The 19,438-nt window shown below is 35.8% G+C and overlaps 1 protein-coding gene across 2 annotated transcripts in view; it reads left to right on the forward strand.

Annotated features, from left to right (window-relative positions):
* The window catches only part of NAA15 (N-alpha-acetyltransferase 15, NatA auxiliary subunit), a 79,781-nt gene extending 60,735 nt beyond the window's left edge, over positions 1 to 19,046 (forward strand). Inside the window, exons 15-20 of one of the 2 annotated variants that reach the window (XM_060106237.1) lie at positions 1,076 to 1,269; positions 5,704 to 5,812; positions 8,002 to 8,100; positions 13,525 to 13,668; positions 14,775 to 14,872; positions 16,230 to 19,046. In XM_060106237.1, coding sequence (XP_059962220.1) covers positions 1,076 to 1,269; positions 5,704 to 5,812; positions 8,002 to 8,100; positions 13,525 to 13,668; positions 14,775 to 14,872; positions 16,230 to 16,430 — 845 coding nt within the window. In that variant the 3' untranslated portion in view covers positions 16,431 to 19,046. Of the gene's footprint in view, positions 1 to 1,075; positions 1,270 to 5,703; positions 5,813 to 8,001; positions 8,101 to 13,521; positions 13,669 to 14,774; positions 14,873 to 16,229 lie in introns of both variants that reach the window. The other variant, XM_060106230.1, reaches the window with a different exon arrangement.
* Positions 19,047 to 19,438: the final 392 nt, after the last annotated feature.

A 19,438-nucleotide genomic window follows, 5' to 3' on the forward strand; every position in this document is an offset into this window, starting at 1 on the left:
GCTTCCAAGATGGCATGGCTAGAGGACTGTTCTTGGCCACACGGGTCTTTACATAAGGTGGTTTGGGTTTCTTCACAACATGACAGCTGGCTTCCTCTGAGTGATCCAAGGGAAAGCAAGGAGGAATCCACAGTGCTTTTATGTCCTAATCTTGGATGTCATACACTTTCATTTCTAGTACATTCTATTAGTGAGAAGTGAGTCACTAAGTATAGCCCACATTTAAGGGAAAGGGAAATAGACTCCACTTTTTGAAGGGAAGAATTTGTGGGCATATTTAAAAATCACCACAGTGGTGGTATATTTTAGATTGAATTTTTTCATTTCTCATTATTAACAAGTATTTTCCAATTAAATACTGATTGTACATGTAGCTTTCAGATTTATTGCTTTAAGTCTAAACAGTACAGATTTTCTACTTTTATGGCGTGTTTATCAGTGATTTCCAGTCTTTCTTTGAAACGTTCTATAGTTGTACCTCAAGGGATATTGTTAATTTTTAATGTCACATTTTAAATTTACTGTGTAGTTATTCATTATTCCTTCAACAAATATTTGAGTGTTTTCTCTGTGTTTTGGTATGCTGCTAGGCCCTGACAATACAAAGATTACGAGTAAAACAAGGTCTCTTCCACCAAGGAACTCACGGTCTAAAAGAGAAATAGATGTATAAACAAAGTATTATGACAAGCAGAATATGTGAGGCACAGTGGCAGCACTGTTTGACAGGATTAGAGAAGGCATAACTAAGAAGGCATGGGACAGTGCCATAGAGTTATGAACCAGCTTGTCACATTCCTAGAATTGCAAGTGGTTTACTGTTGCTGGAGGAGCTCATGTGCTTTTGAGGTTTGCTATGGTTGCCACAATAGGGTTCCACCGGGTTTCATAAATTTTTTGAGGAGGTTAGTGTTCTTTAGCAAATGTGGCACTATTAAAAGGTACACATAGGCATATGAACATGTGTAGCATGAAAGATTTTTGGTAGGAGTTTATATGGGAATATTACATAGTAATTGATCATTTCTAATCTGATTAACACATTGATAATTTTATTAACACTTGCTGCTTACAGCAAACATGTCTGACAAAGAGCTAAAGAAGCTACGTAATAAACAAAGAAGAGCTCAAAAGAAAGCCCAGATAGAGGAAGAGAAAAAAAATGCAGAAAAAGAAAAGCAGCAGAGAAATCAGAAAAAGAAGAAGGACGATGATGATGAGGAAATTGGAGGTCCAAAAGAAGAACTTATTCCCGAGAAGCTGGCCAAGGTACTTAAGAATAGTGTTTGGCACAATTGAGTGAAATTTCATGACCACCTATTGTCATTTTATACAGTCTTATTCAGCCAATTTGGTTATAGATTTTAGAGTAAAAAAATCACTTTAATTTTTAGCTTGCTTTCCCTTCCTTCCTTCCTTCCTTCCTTCCTTTCTTCCTTCCTCCCTTCCTTTCTTTTCTTCTCTCTCTCTTTTTTTCTGATTGTATCTCACATTTAAAACTTGAAATAATGATTCTGATCCAGAGTAATCTAGTATGGTATATTGGAAAGTTTTGGCTTTTGAGTCATTCTGATCTGGGACCACATATTAGCTCTTACACTTCATTGTGTATCTTGGACATTTTGTCTAACCTCTCTGATGGTTTTCTCAAATATAAAATGGGACTCGGAAAAATTCCTACTAGGCAGAAATGTTAGGACTAGAGAAAATATGTGTGTAAAGAATGTAGTGTCTGTTGTAAGTGGTAACATTGAACTTTTTATATCTAGCCTAAATTGAGCTTGTTAAAAAGTGAATTCTGTATGTCTCTTTCTCACTCATGTTGTCAGTTTACAGTATTTCTTTATTGTATTTACTATTTGTACCTAATATCTTAAAAGTCCTCAAATATTTTCCCCAAGCCAAAATCTTATCTGCCATTTTTAACTATTAAGCTGAAATCAAGGCATTCGTTGTCCTATGAATCATTTTCATCAGTAACATACATATGCACTTTTCTTCTGGCCCTTGACACCCTCCTACTCCACGTGCAGATAATTGCATGATTTACTACGTTAAAGCAATAACATAAGCATATTGCCCTAGAGTTCAGTTTAGCCTTACTAGTAACTAAAAATTCAAAATCATTGATTGCTTTATAACTAAGGAAAATTATAATACCTAATGAATAGAGTTGGAAAATATTTTTAGAATTATATCAGAGCAGATGGACAGTAATATCTCATGGCAATATTAACTATTTAAGAACCATAGATAAAGGTAGCTTGGATTTCACAAAGCTATATTTACAAATAATTGTGTGCTTTTAAGAACAAAGATACTGCCTTTTTATTGTTGTTGGGAGCTTACTGGAAGAATATACAGGGATGTGAAGAGCACCGAAAATTGACCTTTTAGGCCCCATGGAAAACTACAGAGTTACTCGGGGATAATACCAACTTTAGGGGCTTTTCGTCTTTATGCCTCAGCATTTTTTCTTGCTACCACTTTTACCACCATCACTGACTGCCGGCCACTGTCATTCTTTCCACTTGATTTCTCTGTGTCCCACAACTTTACTTAATGACTTTTTTTCTTGTAGCTCTTTATGTCTCGCATTATAGTTCTTAAAGAGGGGATCTGTTTGGATTTAGTCAGTGTCTAATAAGGAGTACCCCACAGAGCAGAATTCTTGTACCAGGTCTCCTTATACACTATTTCATTTTCTTTGTGTTTCACCTATAATGGCTGCTTTGGGGCCAGATGTCAAGTTGTAGTCTAAACATTTGTAGCTAGAGGGTTGTAGTCTCACAACAAAATAATGCCTACAGAAAGTGCTCTGACTGCTTTATTTGAAAGGAGCCTAGTGGAAGGCACCCAGCTTCATGGACTGCTCTTCAGTGTATACTGTTCTTACGTGTTAGGCACATAACACCTTTCTCTTCCAAGTATAACTGCCTCCAAGATGCCCCCACCTGATAGCATCCACACTCACCCATATTGCAGTGCGGTGGCAAGGCCAGATTACACCAAGCCCTCATAATCAGGAGGGACGCTGTAGGCTATTTAAAAAACTGCCTGCCAATTCTGGGTCTATAATCTGCAGTTGCCTTTTGTGGGGAGGGGGGTTATATCTCATCATTCTTCCAGGTAGTAAATGATAAATTCAGTTCACCAGTTCAGGCTAATTTAAATAAAATAAAAGCATTGTTAAATTAACAGTTATTCCAGTGAAGAAGGAGAGAAGGAAAATAGGAAGAGGTTTAGTTAGTGAGTTTAATATTGAATTAACTGAGTATAAATCTGAAAGCTTGGTGGAATCTGTATTGCTTGTTTATCCAGGTTATCATGAGGCAGTCGTTGGTAGTTGGTATTTATGAGTTTTCTCCTGTACCGTCCATCCTGTGTTCCTCCATGCCTTTGGCTGGCATTCATCTCAACTGGATTTTTTTCCTTCTATGCACACACACGTTCCTTATAAGGGTAATAAGTCTTTAGCACTCTGTGTGTATAGTGTTTATTTTTAAACTTCAGTTTTAAGTTAGTGTACGGTGTTAGACTTTGTGTCGCTGTGCTGCGAGTATAGGGAGATACACTCCTATACAACATATTTTGACACTCTGATTAGAGTTCAGGCCAGTTTATAAATTTTAAAATTGCACATTAAAAAATGCCCTTGCAAATGTCTTAAATGGCCCATCAACACAGGGCAGTCCCTTTCTATATCTATTTAACTTAGGTAAATTCAAATCTTGACTGGATGTAATTTTTTTTCGAGACAGAGACAGAAAAGAGTATGCATGATGCTGGCAATTCCATCCAGTACTTCTCTCAGTGGACATAGGACCCCACCTGAGTTTGAGGTGGGGGAGGTATGACTGCCGTCTCAGTTCTTGTGCTTCTCAGAGTGTGACTATCTTGCTACAATGATTGCGATTTTGGTACTTAAATGTGTGGTTTTCATACATATAATGCTAACTAGTGATATTATATATTCATATCTATATCTATGTGTCTGTCTCAACAACTTCAGGGATTTTCAAGGGTAGTTTTGACTTTTTTTTTTTAAATCTTGAAGCACTGATTGTAGAGCATCATCCCGATTTACATGCTTTTGTTTATATCACCCTCTACTGCACTGTATATATGTAAATGTAGAAATGCAGTTAGCTCTATTTTGGTTATGTACCTATATTTTATTGTTTAGATTTAGCTTGACAAAATCTTCCCTGTGCGAGGCACACAGGAGCATGCGGGGGCAAGAGACCCACATCTCCTTTGGGGGGCGTATGTTTTCATTTATGAGAACTGCACACAATTCATTCCTCTCTTTTTCCTTTCCAAATCAGATACTTGATTTCAGTCAGTGTAATGCTTGTCAAATGCTTGATTCCACTTCCCAATATCCTTTTTTGCTTCTATTTTATAATAATAACAGCCATATCTCCCTGGAGTAAATTATCCTGGTCAATGCAGTGATCCTCCTTTCAGTCTGTACCTCTTGAGGAATGAAAAGCTTGATGTACCTGGGGGGCAGTTTCAGTTTCCAGTTCTCTGCCTTTCCCTGGCAACTATTTTCTCCCCTGTATACCACAGATTCTAATTGAGTAGAGCATAGAGTCATGGGAATAAGAAGCAGAATATTTACAAACGTGAGAAAGGCATACTTATGTTTTCTCCTCTGTCTCTTGATATCTACAGCTATTAGAGTGATGCTGTCATGTATTGGTTTCTGGCATATATCCTTAAGAATAATGGCTAGTGCTTTGCATACTAGTACAAGGTAAATCCTATAGACACCGTTTATGGCTTGACTTGGTTTTGTTTGTTTGTTTTATTTTGTTTTTAATGCTATTAAATAATTTCCTTGGCCAGAAAATGTGTTGGTGAAACCACAATTTACTGTACTGGCAGAAGCATGTTGGACAGATACGGCATATCCGAATTCCACTGAGGGTAAATTGTTATTGCTTCTGTGGTGAGAGAAGTGAATATAGGACCCAGATGTTCAGTGCCCTTCTGATAAATATAGTGTTGTTACCTACCTCCACCCCAGTTTACAGAGAATAGTCTTGTCTCAGTACTCAGTCTAGGAGTAGAGTAGCACAATTAGCTAGTAAGTATTATACTTGCCCGGTGATATCACAGATATGTAGTTAGTGCATTTATATAATTAATGAAGAGTGGTAGAGACAGACTTCTATAAATATAAATCTTTTCCAATGACATCTCACCAATAGTACAGCATTTGAATAAATGTAGATTTCTGTAGAATTTGTAGTGGAACAAAGCAACACAGTGGATATTGTACTATTTTTTGATAGCTTGATTATACTCAGCATTCACTCATTCTTCAGTGTTCTCTACAGTTTTTAGCCCTTTTCATCCTATTTCACATCCCTTCTCTGTCTTTTTTTTTTTTCCCTTGGCTATCTTACCTGTTTCTTATACTGTCTTTCTTTTCCTGGTTTTGGTTCTATTTAGTCTTCTTCTTTACTTGTTGGACAGTTTCTATCCAGAGATAATGTATAATCTCAACAGTTAAAAACCAGTGAGGAGTTCAAAATCCTCTTCCTTTAGATTATGGGTGGGTGAAATATGACAGTGTATTTCTGGGTGACTGGTAAGTGATTTTTAGCAAAAAAGTGTTTTTGATAGAAAGAGTAAATTCACATCCCCCCAAAATCTTGCTTCCATTTGTATAATATCTTTTATTTTTGTTAGGTTGAAACTCCATTGGAAGAAGCTATTAAATTTTTAACTCCGTTGAAGAACTTGGTGAAGAACAAGATAGAAACTCATCTTTTTGCCTTTGAGATTTACTTTAGGAAAGGTAGGCAATTAGGGTACAGTAGCCCTGATAAGATCGATCACAGAATTTCTTAGCTACAGTCACCCAGTTCTGATAGCCTCACCACTGTAGGGTGTTTTGGCAAGTGCCAGTGCGGCTTCCTGACAGAAATGCCTCCTGTTTACAACATGCTGTGGGGAAGTATGATGATGTGATTATCTCTTCTAGGACATTAGCATCAAAAATAGATGTACAATAGATAACCAGGATTAAGGTGAAATATAGGCATTATCATGTTCATATGTGGAAAAATTTAGTAAATACATAATACACATAGATCTTAGAATAGTGTCTGATACACAGTAAGCATTAAATAAATGTCAGCTATTAGCCATTGTTATAAATAGAAGATGTGATGTTTGAGGTATATCTTGAAGAATGTACCATACTTCTAAAAGAAAAGATGCACAGAAGGGAAGAGTATCCATGAAGAAAACACAAGTGTGTGTAAGTAATGTTGAGGTTGTCTATATTGCCTGAGCCACATAAAGGATAAATGGAGGATCTTGGTTACGAGATTTAGAATTCTTATAGGCTATACGTAGTAGATACTAAGAAGATTTTACAGTATTGAATTGATGTAATCCAAGTGGTTCATTGAAAAAAAGTTTATCACTGAGGTGATACATATTGAAGGAAAGAGAAACTGGTTAGTAACATCTGACAGAAAGTTACTGCTCCAAACAGTGTAACTGTCCTACTAAACAAGATAGAATAAAATGGTACCTCTATAGAGTACCCGTGCTGGGACTTCCCTGGTGGTCTAGTGGGTAAGGCTCCGTGCTCCCAGTGCAGGGGGCCTGGGTTCCATCCCTGGTCAGGGAACTAGATCCCACATGCATGCCACAACTAAGAAGTCTGCATGCTGCAGTGAAGGTCCGGTGTGCTGTAACTAAGACCCAGTGCAGCCAAAATAAATAAATATTAAAAAATAAATAAAATAAAATTTAAAAATCATGTTTATCAAATGCCAGGAAAAGGTTGCTATATAATGTTTCAAAATAAGATTCAGAACTAGCTATAGTTTGATTTTAATCTTTATTAAGATATTTATGAGTATGTAAAATAGAAAAGTAGCCGGGAAGAAAATAGATCAAAAGATGAGATTATCTCTTGATGGAATTTGAGTGATTAAAATATTTTTTTTATATTTTCTATTTTCCACAATGATTTTGTCATAATCTGGAAAATTAGTTTAATAAATAGTCAAGTAATTTTAAAACTTTTAACATTAACACAACTCTCTTTTAAACAAATATTCTTGCATGGAACCCCAGAGTATAAAATACAAAAGCTGTTCTGCTTTAAGTGGTGAAAGGCAATCTAAATTCCATTCAGTTGGCTTCTTTGCTGTGTACTAACCTCTGAATCACTCTCCAGCGTTGCAACAGTGTGAAATGGGCAGTGACAAAGGACATAGCAGTATTTTTAGCTTTCTGAGTGTAGGGGGTAAGGGAAAAGGAATTGTCAGAAGTCAGGGTTTTGAATTTTGATATTTGGAGAATGATACCAAACTAGGGAAGTCTTAACAAAGAGGTGGTTATGGATGAGACTTGGAAGTGTGGTGAGTATTCGGGTGCAATTTTCCATTCATCAGGTGGAAACACTACTGAAGCTTGGAAAGCATGGGGGATGGGGTAGGAGGAGATAGCATTGAGAAAGATTAGAAAATGACTAAGGACATAACCTTGTTGAATACTATACCTTTTGAGGGGGAAGAGAAGCCAGGGATTGACAGGGGAGGAACAGTCAGGTAGAAGGGAAACCATTTCACGTGTCACAAAACACAAGAAAGGCATAAACAATATTAGTTTCAAGCATAAACAATGAAGTTTTCTAAGTAATGGGGAAAATTCGTTTATTTGACTACAAAAAAGAGGTTAGGGAATGAAATGGCTTCAAAATTTTCTTGTTTATATGGCATTAGTTCAAGTAATGTTGAATGCTATCTAAATTTTTTATACTTAATAAAACCTTTTTTTCTTAAAGAATGTTGTGTGGAAAATAATAGCTAATGTTGCTAATCTGAGGAAATCATTTGCTTTAGTCATATGTTTCAGTTCAGATGTGATTGACTCTAAATGAGTTTTTCTATTTGTAAGAAATTAGTCCTCCAAAGGAGGGTATCTCTTTTTATCAAATGATCAAAATATATCTTTTTCTTTTTATAGAAAAGTTTCTTTTGATGCTACAATCAGTAAAGAGGGCATTTGCTATTGATTCTAGTCATCCCTGGCTTCATGAATGTATGATTCGACTCTTTAGTACTGGTATGTTTTTGTTTTCCATTACTTAAGTATTTGACTGCAGTAGTTGATAGTGACTGTATAAGTGATTTGTACAAGTTTATCATAAACTCAATCATTTTAAGGCTGCTGTGTATTAAATTAGCTGAGGGGGGGGAAAGCGTTCTTTTCTTTGTGATAAAGGTCTTTATTTTCAGGCTAGAAATGTTACCTGATTTTGACATAGAATCATTCAGTCCAGATATTTGAGAATCACCTTTATTTCTGTTTCTAAAAAGTTAATAAGTTGAATTTTTGAATCATATTTCATTATGTAAAACTTCTTAGTAAATTGTTCTAAAATTAAAGTAGCTCTTTGAAATTGACCAGTTATCTCGTTTATCTCTGTCTTTATCACAGTTATTTGAGTCATAAAATCTTTGTCACTAAACACAGGTTAAAAAGAACTTTGAAACAGTTGTTGCACTTTTCAAATGTTTAGACAGTAGGATCCGTACATTAGTTTTAATGCGAAGTAAAGCTACAGAATTTTAGAGGACAAAAGGTGGAATTTTATGCTAATTATCTCTCCTTTTATAGTTGAGAAATCTGGGACCCTAAAAGACTAAATTACTTATTCAAGATAACATCAATAATTAGTAATGAAGCAGGGATGAGAGCCCAGGTCTTCATATTGTTCTTTCTACTACAAGAGCTTTAAGTTTAGAATAAAGGACTCCTGTAGTCAAGTAGTGTTGTTTTTGTTTTTCTTTTTAAGTGACTGGATAAGGAGAAATTGAATCTTTAATATAACAGTCTGCAGAATTTGGAAATACTATTAAATTAGCTATCTCATTGCTAAATACTTAGCCCCATGTGAACCCATACATCATATAAAAATAATGAGATTAAACCAAGCATCCCAGTCATTCTTTTGAAAAATGCTAAATTGTCCCAATTAAGAACATTGTTTTGACTTCTAAGAAAAAGTAAAGCCTTATTTAAATCATATTTATGCTTGTCAAAAAAATGATTCCTGTTACAGAAACTGAATCATAGAAAAATGTTCCTCAATTTTTAAAAATTCTGAAGTAATAAATAATGTAACCACATTATAGAAAATAGAAGAAATAATTGCTGTATTTAGAGAAAATAAGGGAGTTTCTTTTCAGTCTTTTTTTTGTATTAAAAATAACTTTTAAAGCTAGAAACAAGTCTTAATTCATTCTGTTAGAATGGAGTGCATTTAAACTATTTTCAATATATACATACTTTGTTTTTATATAGTCCTTTCCTGAAAGGTAATAAAATAATACATATAAATTTTATGGAGTTAGAGACTTTCCTTTGAAACACAAATTAAAAGTGGCATATTTAGATGTATTTGCTTGTAATGAGTGTGTGGATTGATGAACGTAATGACCATTTTCTTGCAACAGTTGTTTCAGAAAATTAAAATGTTTATGGACTTCAGAGGAATGAAGGCAGAATGGTCCTGGCATTCAAAGTTAGAATGACTGAGCAGAGTTGATGTTAGCTGTGCCCATTGCTCCAGACGTTCAGCTGACATCACTGTTAGGAAGAGATTTACAAAGTCATCCTTATTTTCACTAGATTTAGTCATCTTCGTTACTATAACCCACAGTGTTCCTTTGACTAATATATTTGGTTCTTGAGAAAAAGATTTAATTTTGAAGTAACTTTTCAGGAACACATTTGTCATGTTAAGTTATATTGTAGTAACTTCTTTACAAAGAAATCCTCACAAGTAACACCTTTCCAGAGAGTATGGAGGTAAAAGCAATGCCTCCACACTTGTTTTATCAGTTGTAGAGACTTCTCTAAGTGAATGTTCATCTTAGCATGGTTATGGGCACCTTCCAAATCTCCAGAATGCTATTATACTACCAACGTAAATAATAACTGCTACACGGAGTCACTTACTATATAGGGTGTTCCCTCCCCCGTTTTTAATTAGGAGGATGATATTACCACTTTGAAATTTTTCACTTTTTTTTTTAAGTTGTAGAATTTAAAGCAATTTTAATTATATTTCTGGTCAGTTCTAAGTAAAAGATAGGAACTTAGGTATTCAGTTGTTTTAGTATTGCCTTATATGTTTATATTCCCTTAAATGCTTTTAAAATTAGTATTATTTGATCACTTTGATCTACCGTGAATCTTACATCATTTCCCTCTCTCATTTGTACAAACTCATTTCTTCCTTTTCCCTGCAGATTATTTTTCTTCCATACTTACGTATTCCCCCCACCCCCCCAAAAAAAACACCTTGCTTAATTAATGCTCTCATTTATTTATTTTGTCATTTTGAGTAGTAAACCACTTAGTAGGTTGTGCTATAACCTAGTAGTGAGTAGTCATTATCTCACACAAAATATGAACATATTCTACGCAATTAGCAAAAAATGCTGGCTAGCCTGGGAACCCAGGGAAACTCCTTTTGCTAAGAATCAGCCCCTTCCTCAGTGTGACTTTTAACTATTAATGATTACTAGGTTTATTTAATCTGCTAATAAGCTAATAGCATGAACCAAACATGATTTTAATTTTAGGATATCTGAGGACTCAAATCATAAGCCTCTTAGAAAAGGTTTTATTCCCCTACCCGCAGTTATTACTTTTTTTGATTCATTCACAGGACTTATTATTGTATCATGGAAGATAATTAGCTAGTCTGAGATTTTTTACTTTCTTGAGACCTTAGTATTTTTTGGTTAGTTTTTATCAATTTCAAAGGATTTTTAGATTGACTCCCCGCCCTTCATTAGTCTTCAGCCATAAAAGCTTATCTAATAAATCTTCGGCATTTGAGGCTGCCCCTTTTCTTAAAGGTACAGATGGAACTTCCTTATATAGAATTCCATAGAACATTCTAAATTTTACTACAGGGACTTCTCTGGTGGTCCAGTGGTTAAGATGCTGAGCTCCCAGTGCAGGGGTCCTGGGTTCGGTCCCTGGTCAGGGAACTAGATCCTGCATGCTGCGACTAAAAGATCCCACACGCGGCAACAAAAAGATTCCACATGCCACAACTAAGACCCAGCACAGCCAGCCAGCCAGCCAGCCAGCCAGCCAGCCAGCTAGCTAGCCAGCTAGCTAGCTAGCTAGCTAAATAAATAAATAAATAAATAAATAAATAAATAAATAAATATCTCACCTCATTGGTGTATAATGTTAAAAAAAATTTTTTTTTGCTACAGTAGAATTGATTGATTGGTTGGTTGATTGATTGTAATTGGTATCTTTCTGGAAATTACAGTTCCGATCTACATGATTTAGGGGAGAAAATTGAGTTGGCCAGAAACAATTTGTGAACTAATAAGGAAATGTTTTTGGAAACATTCCTTTTGTCTGTTAAACAAAGAATTGCTTTATTAATACAAACTATTAATGCCCCCCCAAAAGGAAACAGCTATTAGTCGATGTTGGGAGTTATTAAATATTTCCTCTTTGATACATCCCAAGAGATACATATTTATGTATTTTTTTAAATTGTATGAGGGTTTTTTTGTTTTTTTTTTTAAAGCAGTTTTGATTTTTCTGGGGAGATGTTTAATCTGAGGAAAAAAGTTAATGAAAGTAATGAAAAACATGAAAAGTGTAGTTTCCAACTATAATGTAAACTATACAATTATTTCCCTATCTGCATATAAAGTATCCTGAAAGCATTTCAAGCAAACCAGTAAGGCCCATGGAAATAACATATTTTATAGATGACCCCTGTTTGTTGACATAATGTTCATTGTAATTGGCTATAACCTATTTTAACAATTTTTCTGCTGGTTCTTTCTGTACTCCTGTGCCAGTTCCTCTCCGAAACACGGATATTGATAAATTGCCAAATCCAAGTTGCAAATACAGCCATAATGGAGGTTAAGCTAAATTATTTAATTAGTAGCTCATGTATTTGAACTACGCAGTTCTGTAGAATGATAGAAGAAATGCTGTTCAACCAACAAAGGACATATATCAATCAATTATTCAGTTACTAATTATGTGTAGAATATTTCACTTGGATGTTTGCTATTCAAGAGTTCAGTGTTCTTTAAACTTAGGGTAATGATCCATTAGTGAGACAATGAAAGAAGTTTAGTGGGTCATTTTCAGCATTTGAAAACCTAAAATAGAAATAGAGTGGAAGATCCAACCATGTCTTGCACAAATTAAGGGTCAGTGTTCTGTGAAACTTTCATTTCCCATAATAAGGTATGTATATAGGATACATGTTCATCAGAGTACAGATACTTAGTTGTAGTCAGAGCTTGAAAGCCACCAACAGTAGTTCCTATTCGTAAGGGAAAATCTGTTTATCTTTTCTTCAATCTGTGACAAAAATAGTACCTACAGGGCCTCCCTGGTGGCGCAGTGGTTGAGAGTCCGCCTGCCGATGCAGGGGATACGGGTTCGTGCCCCGGTCTGGGAGGATCCCATATGCCGCGGAGCGGCTGGGCCCGTGAGCCATGGCCGCTGGGCCTGCGCATCCGGAGCCTGTGCTCCGCAACGGGAGAGGCCACAACAGTGAGAGGCCCGCATACCGCAAAAAGAAAAAAAAAAAAATAGTACCTACAGTATATGGAATACCTATTACATCATTAGCTATTTTGTTCGTATCTTTTCCTTACTGTGATCCTTCTGGGTTAGATATCACCTCAGTTTCACAGATCAAGAAAGAGGTTCAGAGAGGTTATGATTTGTCCAAGCCTAGATTCATACCCAGGTCTGTCTGGCTCAAAGCTCCAGACTGTCTTTCTATACCAAAATAATAATGAAACAGAACTAAACTAGGATTCAACCCAGAGAGGTTGGGGGCCAGTTTTTCCATCTCTGAATGCCAAAGCCTGGGAATATGATGAATACAGTGTATTCATTACAGGAAAATACTTCGGTGGTCCTTCGGAATTTATTATACAGTGATAGCTCAATTCACATAACCACTGAAAATAAAGGTCAATGACCACTTTTTAAAATAAATTTGTAATGGCTTACTTGGGTATAGAAGAAGATGGAGAGGGTGAGGAAAATTCTGTTGTCTTCTGCACTACATATTTGCTGTGACACTACTTGCCAGGTAGGTGCCATCAAGCCCCTATTATAAATAAACTCCCTTTAAAGTTGAGGGGGGCAGCTGCGAGGGGCTTAGAAGGCTGTGGTACTTCGTCTTTCAGCATCTATATTGTTTTCAATATAGAATTCTTTTCTGGAAACGAATCATCTGTCAATGAAATGTCTTTGATAGCCTTTAGAAAATCATTAGACTATTCTGCTGATACACATTCTTTAAATTTATATAGATTAGCTCTTTAAATGTTGACTTATCAGTAGGTTTATCTAGTCTTTGTATATAATTGCTTTGTTTCATTGGCCTCATCAGGTAGATAATTCTTTAATTCCTACAAACTTTATCAGTATCTAACTGCTAATAGAATTTGTTTTAAATTTGTTCAGCAGTGTGTGAAAGTAAAGATTTACCTGATACGGTTAGAACAGTATTAAAACAAGAAATGAATCGTCTTTTTGGAGCAACGAATCCAAAGAATTTTAACGAAACTTTTCTGAAAAGGAATTCTGATTCATTGCCACACAGATTATCAGGTAATCACTTTATTTTGTCCTTATCTTAGACTCTAAAACAACTTCAGTTTTTATTATGATGGATCAATGACAAGGTTACACATTTTTTGCAGGGAAGAGGCAAATGCGTACATGTCACATTTTATTCCCATGAAAACAGGCAGCTTAAATATGCCTCATAAATTTTTTAATTTCTTAGATAAAATTTTTACTATGAATCAAGGCCAGTAGTTTCTCCTGGTTCTGCATCGGCATTACAAAGAAGCAAGTATAAACTGAATTTAGCTATCTGTTACATACAGTGAGGGAGGATCTTTCTGTTTATTTTCTTTCTGTCATCAACATGCTCTTAAAATTCACTTGGATACAACCCATCGCCTTTCATTTCTCATGCTTTATAAGGTATCAGACTTGACAGTGCTACACACCTGAAACCATCTCACGGGCAAGGGTCATTTGGCAAGGGTCTGTGCTAATGTGCCAAAGTCTGGACTTGATGGGACTGCATGGGTAGTGCTTTAGTAGTGTGCTTTTAAATACCTGGCTAAGAAGCCCAGCAGCTTTGTATATGCCTTTGTGGAATTCTGAATTCAGTTTTTTTGGCTCGTGCTATCAAGGTTGGGTATCTCCCACACCCCTACCCCTCAAACACACACACTCTGAAGTATTCTCCTCAATGCCAAATTATGCTCATTTTAGAAAGAAGAAAACTACCCATGGTCCCACCACACAAAGACAACTATTATTAGAATATTTGTATTTCTTCGTAGTCTCTCTTACCTTAATCATTCTCCTAGTTTGGGCACTTAGACTGTTTCTGGTCTACTCTCTCAGGATTTTTTTTTTTTAATAACAATATTTCAAATGGTTATTCCCATTTTTCTAATTAAGTGCCACACTCTGTGTGCACATGTACCTTCCTTTTTTTTTTTTTTTTGTTTGGCCACACCGCACGGCATGTGGGATCTTAGTTCCCCAACCAGGGATTAAACCCGCGCCCCCTGCAGTGGAAGCGCAGAATCTTAACTACAGGACCCCTACCTTGCATTTTATAGTTGAAGGGATAGAAGATAAAATGCTGGTTTTATCTTGAAATAAAACAAGTTTCCTTTTTCCTTCTCATTTAGCTGCCAAAATGGTATATTATTTAGATCCATCTAGTCAGAAGCGAGCTATAGAGTTGGCAACAACACTTGATGAATCCCTCACTAACAGAAACCTCCAGGTAAAGACTTTTTCATAATCTCTCTGTAAGAGTACCAGACTACTTTTTGTTTCTCTTTTCACCAAGAGAATAATTTTCACCAGATAGTTTTTTTGTTATTTATGCATACTGTTTTCCAAACTATTATGAATCCATCTCAGAAACTGAGCTTCTCTTAAATTTATTTAAGATTGTATATGTGTATACACATACAGCAGGCTACTTGGCATACAGTAACTAGATTCACATCTACTTGAATAATAAGAATAATCATTTTGAATAATATTTTTAAGAAATTTGTTTTGGTAAAGTTTTACACACTAATTTAGTTAATTAATTTTGGATCTCAGTTCGTATCTATACATTTCTGAGCAAGCAGTGGTTTTAGTGACGATTCTGATGTATTTAAGATGTATTTACCAGGGATTAAATTAAAGTGCTCATTTTACAGCTTGCAGTGTACATGTGATTGAGTAGAGTAAAAGATAATATGGGTGTGTTGCAAAATACAGATTCTACTTTTGGCTGAAAACAAAGAACAGCTACTTTGTGTGATAATTGGCCAGATAAAAAAGCACTTGCTGAAAGACAGTTTAATATACTCCTTTAATAGCAAATGAAGTAAATATGTTTAAGAAAGAAAGTTTTTACTTCTCGGATGCTAAGTAACACGTCATTTAGATTCGAACCTTTCTAGGCTGTCAAAGTTTGTGGGGTACTATATATATCCAGAAACTGTGTGGTATTTTCCAAGTGAAAAGGTAAAGGAAGAAAACATGAGAATGCAAGTCAACATGAATCATTTAAAAATATAAGCAGACCTACGTAAGGGTTTGGTTGAAAGAATTATCAGTTTTCATGAACAAATTTTTCTTGCATGTATACCCTTTGTGTTTCTGAGACTCTCTTCCCTGCTTCGTCATTGGACATACCTTACGGTTCTCTTTAATTTGAATACAGGGTTGAAAAACAATGTTTGATTTTGCCAACTGGCTCTAAGCTTCTGAAAAGTTTAAAGTAATTGACAGTGGCATGTAAATGTCAACATTTATACACAGAGCCAGGTAGGCTGAGGCAAGGTTGCCAGCGGTTACTTGCTCAGAGTGAGTGTCTTTAGATGTAGCACCCCACACACCTTGCTTGTCCCACCTTAGTCCTGGCCCTGTTTAAACATCCATCCTTTTGTATAAACCCTGCAGTTCTGAAGAAACTAATTCTAATGGAAGGCTGAGCGGGAGTAAATGCTTTTGTGTATCTTAAATATGTACGTTCACCTCTTATTTTGGAAATCTTTTGATAATGAAATGTCTCATAAGTTCACAGTAAAATCTCTTTTTTTTTTTGACAAGTTATAACATGACCATTTTTCTTTCTTTAGACATGTATGGAGGTATTAGAAGCCTTGTGTGATGGTAGCCTAGGAGACTGTAAAGAAGCTGCTGAAGTTTACAGAGCAAATTGTCATAAGCTTTTCCCTTACGCTTTGGCTTTCATGCCTCCTGGATATGAAGAGGATATGAAGATCACAGTTAACGGAGATAGTTCTGCAGAAACTGAAGAACTGGCCAATGAAATTTGAACATCATTAAACAAGCAAATGGAATGACTTTGGACCATATCTAGTGTATAATATTTTTGTCACGCACCTGCTGCATTGCTCTAACTTACACACAATGAGAAGAGTAAATGTTCTTGCCTTCAAATAGTGTTTTACGTTTTTTATCCTGCTGAAAAGTATATATAAAATATCTAACATATTACAGGATATAGGTTCAGTTTCTTAAAAAATTAAAAGCTGCTAAAATTGAGGGGTTAAAAAAAGATACCTTATCCTATTCCTACCTACCCACCCATGTTTTTAAACTAATTTATATAAAATCTGGAGGCTGTTACAGCTAACAAAGCAGGTGTGTGGCAGAAATATTACTTTAAATCTGTCTTGTGAGATTTTACTATATCTCAGACAGCAGAAATGCTGTTGTAGCACTGGATTCTTTCACTGAGCACAAAGAGGTGTTGGGGCTTTAGCATCTGACTGATTTTGTTACAAGGTTGATTCTGACCATAGGAAGTATGCAGTGTCAATCGCCATTTACAGAGAAGCCTGCAACAGATGCTTGATGTTGTAGAAGCTGGGACATAGAGATACCAAGCAGAATTATAAGAAACCTAGAGGGTGTTCAATACACTTGTTGTGTTTCCAAAATTCACTGTACATGATCAGTTTGGTGTTCTTGTACCACAGTTTTTAACTGGAGGAACCAGTTGGAACAATCTCAATTCTAACTAAAACTTGAAGAACTAAAATAACAATGCAAACCTTTCAGCATTGTTTTGGCCAAACTTGTTAAAACTGTAATGCAAGAACCAAATGCACTGTGATGTGGCACCAACTAATTAGCAAGCATGAACTTTTTCACCCAAGAGTGAAAAAAGAAAATCTACCATGGCTTGGAGTTAAAGAGCAGAACTCCTGACTACCATTCTATGACCGATCAAGAGACTAACAGTTAAAAACCTCCGCAGGCCTTGTTCACGATATGCAGAAAAAAAAGTGCTGCAGTTTAGATACCTCTGGAATTTTTCCACAGTGTCACAGGTTTGTAATACTTGAAGCCCTACATTTCTAAGAATATATTTCTTGCTCAGTTGTTTCAGGCAAGCCCAAGACTTTGTAATTTTTAAAGGGCCCAAGATTTTTTTTTTTCAATAACAGACCAGCTTCTTTTTCCTGCAGTTACAGATGTAATTTCCTTTTTGTTGTCAAACATAAGGTACCAAATATGATGCAATAAATTGTTTTGAAAAACAGTTGTGTGAATATTTCAACTAATATGTGTTGGGCTTCTGTGAAAATACACAGGTGGAAACAGAGGTGCAAGCCTGAGGCAGTGTAATGTGCTGTAAGGCTAGTGCAGAGGGGAGCTTTTTAGTTTGGGCTTAGTGTTGGTGTCAGAAAAATTACATAATGCAAGTGTAGTGCTGTTCCTGCATTAAGATTTCATTGAGGGCTAGGATGGCAGCAGGTACTATGAATATAATTAGTAATTTGAAAGGAAAACTGAGAACTGCTATTTTGATTGAGAAAATGAGCCTTAAAATGTTAAACCTGTACACTGAGAATTATGGCCAGAGGCTTAACACTCTCGTTGCATTTGCAAGATCTCAGCAAATAAGGAGATTAAGTAAAATGAATCGATTGTATATATAACTGACCTTTTGTGGTACTTTTTAGTTTATAGAAAGTATATTCTAAAGGGAATTTTCAGGAGACCTGATCCTTTTACTGATCGAACAGGTGTGCTAAACTCAACATTTCATAGTACATGACCTGCATTCCACATCCCAGTCTAACGATTTAGTGATGTAAAGACAAGTACAGACGGAACTCCAGTGCTTTGTTATGTTTTATTAACTGGCCCTGTCTCAGGAACATCTTAACAGATGGCAAAACAAAACAAAACCTTTTTCAGCTTCTCCTGTGAGTGGCAACTGAAGTTCTTGTTGTTGGTGGAGGGAGAACACTAGTGCTCCCTCTACCACCAACGAGGTCTTGGGAGGAGGCACCAGCCATGTGATAGGGGATGTATGTGTGACTTATGTTTAAACGCTACTGTATATGGAAATGAAATTCATATATTTGTCCTGACAATGTTCAAATGATGTAGATTGTCTTAGAATGAATATTCATAAGTACTAAGAACTCTTGATGCAGATGCCACCCACGAGGAGCTAAATTCCTAACCTGTATATTGTATTCCAACCCAATTTTACTGGAACTATTAAATAAATATTTTATTTTCTTTCAGGTTTACTTGATAGTGGATACATTGTCTGGTGTCAGAGGACATTGACATGGGTTCATTTTATGTCCAGACATCACCCCTAAAACATTGTACTGTATGTACTCTCTTGCTCTGGGTAGTATCAACTGGATCATCTCACATTTGCCTCATTCACTCTATTCCAAATGATACTGTGGGGAAAACAGGGTTAGAAAAAAAAAAGTGGGAAGAAAATGCAGTGATGTTGTAATCTAAACAAGTGCCTTATGTCTATTGCTAAGAACTGGTGTTACCAACCCTTTTGAGAAGAAAGGGTCCCTTGACCTGTATTAACATAGGAGAAGTAAAGTTCTTTTTGTTTTTCTTTATATTTACTACTCTTGTCATTTCTCATTTAAAAACTAAAATCTGACTAGGTTAGTTTTTCTCAGCTTTAATTAGATAGTTGAGTCATAACATTTTCAACATTTTTCTGTATCTATTTATTATGCACAAGAATAAAGTGACCTAATAGCATGACTAAAAGTAGTCCCGATATTAGTGAATAGCTTTTCTGTGGGTTTCATCAAGCCCTTGTTTTTCACAGTGTTGTTTGTACTCCGTGGTATATTGCTGTTAGAGGTGTGAAACAAAAGCTGCGATTGAAAGAAGAGGCCAGAAAAGTGTGGTCTAGATTCAGGTAGGTTGTGATAAATTCAGGGAAGTCTGTCTTCTACACCATTTCTAGGAATATTTCAGTTGCCGTGTGTAGCATCTGTTTGGAAAAAGTTTAAAAGTGAAGTGTTGGATTTTCTTACCAGAT

Source organism: Mesoplodon densirostris, chromosome 1, assembly GCF_025265405.1.
Source record: "Mesoplodon densirostris isolate mMesDen1 chromosome 1, mMesDen1 primary haplotype, whole genome shotgun sequence".
NCBI lineage: Eukaryota > Metazoa > Chordata > Mammalia > Artiodactyla > Ziphiidae > Mesoplodon > Mesoplodon densirostris.